Below are 6,000 nucleotides of genomic sequence, written 5' to 3'. Positions count from 1 at the left end.
ATTTTTTTTTTTTAACTAAAAATCCGCTAATTTATGGGGCCATGAAACATTTTCACATAAAAGGTTAACCACTATTTCAATATTTTACAGCAGTCCAATCCAATCCAATCCACTTTATATAGCACATTTTATAAACACTGTTTCCAAAGTGCTGCACAGACTAGCAAAACCATAAATAATAAGTAAATAAAGGAATGTAAAGAAATCGAAACAATAAAAGCCAAAAGTCCAAGAAGTAGGTAAAAAATAAATAAGTAAATTAAATTTAAAAAACTAAAATAAATAGAACCAATAAAAAATAATAAAAGACACAGAGGACCACACGACTCACGCCGAGTTAAAAGCCAGAGAATAAAAGTGGGTTTTAAGACGAGACTTAAAGCTTTCAATTGTGGGGGCCGTTTTTACATGAGGGGGGAGAGTGTTCCACAGCTTTGGGCCGACAACAGAAAAGGCCCGGTCTCCCCTGGTCTTAAGTCTGGTCTTAGGCACCACCAGTTGGAGCTGGCGTTCGGACCTCAAAGTGCACGCTGGAGTGTAAATTTGGATGAGGTCCGAGATGTACTGAGGGGCCAGCCCATTCAACACCTTAAAAACAAACAATAAAATCTTAAAATCAATTCTAAAACGCACAGGCAACCAGTGCAGGGAAGCTAAAATTGGGGTAATATGCTCCCTCTTTTTGGTTCCAGGACGATGCTTTGACAAGACGTGATGTTTTGTAACGGCATGTTTAATTCATTTTTTTCAATATTTGTTTCCATATCCAGAACAAAAAAAAAAATGTTTTTCCAATTTCCCATTTTGTGCACAATGGGAAAATGGATAAGACGTATAACAGCCGATTGTCCAACTTTGATTTGATGTAAGCCGCGTGTCCCGGAAGTGAACTTGGGCTTGTTGCAAGCCGTGGAATCCAGAAGTGAAGTTGGACCTTATTCAGAGCCTAAAGATAGCAGCAGCGCCAGGAGAATAAACAATGAACACATTTGTGCTGTTAAGGGAAGGGAAAATAATCAGCGTATCATTTGTTTTTTTCCGCACTTACCTCACCTGCGCTGGCGCCTTGACGCTAAGGCGTGATTATATTATATATTTTGGCATGCGTTAATTATCCCATGGGGCCTGTACAAGAGGCAGGATTTGTCCTTACCATGGATAAGGTTGATGACTTAGTGTTAAATATTGTAATAAGACTACTGAGGTACATCTTAACTTGTTGTGTACTATGCTCTTATTTTGTAATGTGTTGCACCAGGAAGTGACATAACACTCTTGGCGCCTGGATAATGAGGAAGCCTATCTTCCGTCGTGTGATGTTCATGGTTGCAGTGTGTAATGATAAATAAATACGTCCTCAGGCTACATGCTGATGTCGTGCGTTTGCTTGGTTGTCACATGCAAGGAGAAGAGCGCTGCCTAACATTTAATCCTGATATGCCGTGCTACGAAGCTGCTTCATTTCTTAGCGTGATACTGTAGGTGGCCACTGTCATTTATACGCTGGCGCTCACTTGCTTAAGTTTGTGCAATATCGTATTGATATTTTGATTTGAGAATCGATTTTAGAGCGTGAAGATCTGGTATCGGAAGTATCGATATTAGTATCGATACGCACATCACTAGATAGCAGATAGTAAAGGGTGTCCAAAGTGCGGCCCAGGGTCCATTTGAAGCCTTTGGCTGTTTTTTTAATGACCCGTGACACAAAAAAAAAAAACGAAACATATATAAAAAAAACACAGCAAAAATGGAAAAAACAGAAGTAATTTTACGAGTATAACGTTTCAATATTTAGAGAATAAAGTCATAATAATATGAGAGAAAAGTCGTAATTTTATGAAAATAAAGTTGTAATGTTATAAGGAAAAAAACATGATTATTGAAATAAATATTACATAGTAATGAGCCCCTTCTTGTTTGCTATGATTTTACGAGAATAAAGTTGAAATATTAGGAGAATAAAGTCATTACATCACGAGGAAAACATTTTTAATTTTATGAGCATAAAGTTGAAATATTAGGAGAATAAAGTCATTCTATTACGAGGAAAAACATCGTAATTTTATGAGAATAAAGTCGTAATATCATGAGGAATAAACATCCATCCATCCATTTTCTATACCACTTCTCCTCATTTGGGTCGTTAGGGTATACTGGAGCCTATCCCAGCTGAGTTGGGGCGACAGGCGGGGTACACCCTGGACTGGTCGCCAGCCAATCGCAGGGCATATATAGACAACCATTCACACTCACATTCATACCTCTGGACAATTTAGAGTCTCCAATTAACCTAACATGCATGTTTTTGGAATGTGGGAGGAAACCGGAGTACCCGGAGAAAACCCACACACGCACGGGGAGAACATGCAAACTCCACACAAAAATGCCCAAGGGAGAATCGAACCCAGGTCTTCCTGATCTCCAGACTGTGACTGTGTGGCCAACATGCTAACCACTAGACCACCGTGCGACGGATAAACATAATTATTGAAATAAAAATGAAATAATAATGAGCCCCTTCTTGTTCGCTATGATGATGAATAGACCTGCAGAAAGGAGGAAGAGCTAAAGATGCTTACGATTTTCCTTGGGAGTGATGAGGATGGACAGGATTGGAAAGGAGCGGATGAGAGGAACGCCCTAGGTCAGACAAGAAAAGGTCAGAGAGGCCAGACTGAGATGATTTGGAGGGATTGTGGATGGTATCGGTAGAAGGATGCGAGCGGAGAAGAAGGGAAGACCAAAGACGAGGTTTCTAGATGTAGTTAGAGAGAACATGCAGATGGTAGGACTGCCAGAGGAAGATGGAAAATAACAGGGCAACATGGAAACACCTGATCCGCTGTGGCCACCCCTAATGGGTCAACCAGAAAGTGAAAGAAGACGCTCTGTCGCCCATCCAGAAACGTAAAATACTCCCACGGTTAGTGTTTTTACATCAGCAGTAAAAAGTAAGATGCGTGAGTAAGAAGTAGTAGGGGCAATGAGGCCTGAAAGTGGGGTTTTTTTGACTGAGGAAGAGGGTAGAAAAGTAGACATGTGGACATCCACTACTGTGACACACGTGATTAAAACCTTCCATTTTAAAAATGTATATTTCGTACATTGCGCTGCTAAAATTCTTGATGTGCTACTGCTGTATATGTTTTGTTTTAGTAGCCCTGCACCAAGCCCAAAGACAGAGTTTTGGAAAACGGCATTGAATATATGCGCTTTTCTTTAGGTTTTTTTTTCACATCTCTGTTCGTGCAGACATGGCCTCACATGCGTCTCAGGCATCTCGCTTGATAACATTCTTACATATCATGCAATTTGTCAAGAGAAGCCGCTGGAAAACGACGAACAACAAAGCACGTAACCTTCATAACAAGCAGTGTCATGTCTGGCCGTGCCGGAGTCGTTTGAATGTGAGGTCAAGTGTTGCAAAAAAAGACAATTCAAAAGTCCTCCTGATCCTTCCATTCTGATTCTGGTTACAAATTGTATGTAAGGCCTCGCATTGAAAGCATTTACTCGTGTTACAATAAGAAAAATCTTGACTGTCTCTTTACTTAAGCCAATTTGTTTAATATAGTCTTATATGGTTAGTTAAAATCAACTATATAGTAATCCCGTGTTTATCCAGACCCGACAGTGGTAAATGAATTTCGCAAAGCAGGATTCATTATTTCGAAATTGATATTTTTGTAGTTTTGTAGTCGTACACCTAAATATGGTTTTTACACATATTTAGAGCCCTCTAGACATGAAATAACACCCCTATAGTCACCTTTATACTCCTATTATTCATTGTTTACAACACATCACGCATAGAAAACTTGTTTACGACTTTCTAAATATGCTTTTTAACATTATTAGAGCCCTCTAGACATGAACTAACACCCCTATAGTCACATTTAAGCTTATATTACCCAATATAGTAGACATAATAAGAAAAAATAAGACATAATATAGATGTAGACTAAAAAATGTTAGCATTGGGAAAATTCCTTGTTGCTGTTGGTTTTTTTACTGTTCTGTCTAGTACTTCCTGCGGTGGCTATTGTCTTATCAGTGTAACATTACTGACACCTAGTGACCAGTGTAGAATTCTACGTACCACAACATGTCTTTCAATGCACCAGCCGGAATGAAAAAGTTTCCAAATTTGTGCCACATTCAGGAGAGGATTTGCAATTTGAAAGCTTGGCTCCTTTTTTCCTTGGCGGCATGACATGATGTGAATAAGGCGCTTCATAGTAACGTTTCAGCGGCAGCTAGCTGCGCTTTTTTTCCCTGAATGTGATCAGAATGTTTGGACTGTTGTTGGAATACCGTAAGAATATTTAGAATGCACTCAGAGTGCAGTTAAATGACCTTTTGATTGCTGTTTGATATTTTTCCACTTTCAATCCACCTCGAAAGCATTTAGCATGCTCAAAGCATTCAAGTCGGCCACAAGAATGGGCCCTTATATTTGGAACGCACTCATAATGTTGTCAGAATTTTTTTAATGCATTTCGAATATCCAGGAATAAACCACATACTTTCATTTCGACAGCATTCTGGCTCATTCTACCTCAAGTGTGACTAGGGTATTATATTTGAATTTTACTTCATTCAGCCATTTTTATGCTTGAAAATGCTTAATTCCAGCCCAAAGCACGTAAGATGTGCTTAAATATGCAATTTTTGTTTTTTTGACTCATGATTGGGTTTCTCCCCCTACAGAGCTTCTTGACCTCTATGAGTATGACGTCTCCATAGAGCTGAACGTGAGCAGTGTTCAGACAGTCGACTTACTTCGCAGCCTGCTGGACAACAACACCTTACTGATTGCTCTGACTCCCTCTGCAAAGGTGAAACGCATTTACATCACCACAGGTAGGCCCTCAACTGGAATCATGTTTTGGAATGTCTGTCATTGAAAGTCAAGGGATGAAGTGCCAATGCACAGCGGGGGTCTCAAACTCAACTTAACCGGGGGCTGCTGGAAGTAGAGTCTGGGTGAGGCTGGTCCGCATCAAGTATTCAGTCCGGAATCACATTTAAACAAAGTGACTAAAGGAAGTCGCTCTTGATTTGGACAAAACAGAACATCGGCAACAAGAGGACATTATTACTCAACAGTCTGATGGTGTCATAAAAGAAATAACACAACCGGTAGATACACATACTGTACACAGGCAACTACTACTACTAGTGGAGGATAATAAGCAGCAACTGGCCCCCTGGCCTAAAGCAAGGTTTGGGTACATTGTGTACTGCCGTCATATCCCGTACATGTACAGGGGTATGAAAAAGGTGTTTGCCCCCTTCCTGATTTCTTATTTTTTTGCATGTTTGTCACACTTAAATGTTTCAGATCATCGCTGTATTATTGATATGGAACAAAACAGGCATGAGTGTGTTCCAGCAAGCATTAATCAGCTATCCACTGTCCGATGAATTATGCACAATCCAATCCAAATTACGATCCAATAAAAACGTATTTTGCGCCCCTGCTGCAGACAAATATTCACATTTGGTGGCAATGTTGCAGACCTTTTTGGCATTGCTTCCATGGATGGCGCAATCAGTGCATACCTGGTAAAAAAAACAGGCAAACAAACAGGCTTTTTGATCTGCCCTTGACAAAGAAAACTATGCCTGCAATCGCTTTTGTTTGCTTTGAAGAATACCCGTGGAAATCATATAATCACAAGAGCCTATCTGTGTTACGACATTTTAAGTCACTTGTCAAGTTCTGTCAACCTCTGAAAGATGACTGACGGCTGCAGTTTTGTAATAATGCTGCACTTTGATGATGTTGTGAGCGGGACGTAGTGTTACATTGTTACTAATTGTTACAAGCTGGGAAGAACATGAGCGGGAGACTTGTGGCTCCAGGACTTCATTTAAAATGCATGTATGCTTTATCTCATGAAAAATCACGTTTGACTACAAAACAGATGAAAAAAATACTTTTGTGTTGCATTTTTTTGTTAACATTTAAACAAAAATACAAAAAAAAATTTG

The 6,000-nt window shown here is 39.6% G+C and overlaps 1 protein-coding gene across 9 annotated transcripts in view; it reads left to right on the top strand.

The window, feature by feature from the left end:
- Positions 1 to 6,000, top strand: part of LOC129172146 (uncharacterized) — a 57,467-nt gene that overhangs the window by 13,581 nt on the left and 37,886 nt on the right. For all 9 annotated transcript variants that reach the window (XM_054761593.1, XM_054761599.1, XM_054761597.1 and 6 more), the window contains one exon: positions 4,714 to 4,866. In XM_054761593.1, coding sequence (XP_054617568.1) covers positions 4,714 to 4,866 — 153 coding nt within the window. The remainder of the gene's footprint in view (positions 1 to 4,713; positions 4,867 to 6,000) is intronic.

This window comes from Dunckerocampus dactyliophorus, chromosome 19 (genome assembly GCF_027744805.1).
Source record: "Dunckerocampus dactyliophorus isolate RoL2022-P2 chromosome 19, RoL_Ddac_1.1, whole genome shotgun sequence".
NCBI classification, from domain to species: Eukaryota; Metazoa; Chordata; class Actinopteri; order Syngnathiformes; family Syngnathidae; genus Dunckerocampus; species Dunckerocampus dactyliophorus.
The sequence above is the reverse complement of the archived record's forward strand: the minus strand, read 5'-3'. Positions and strand labels throughout refer to the sequence as shown.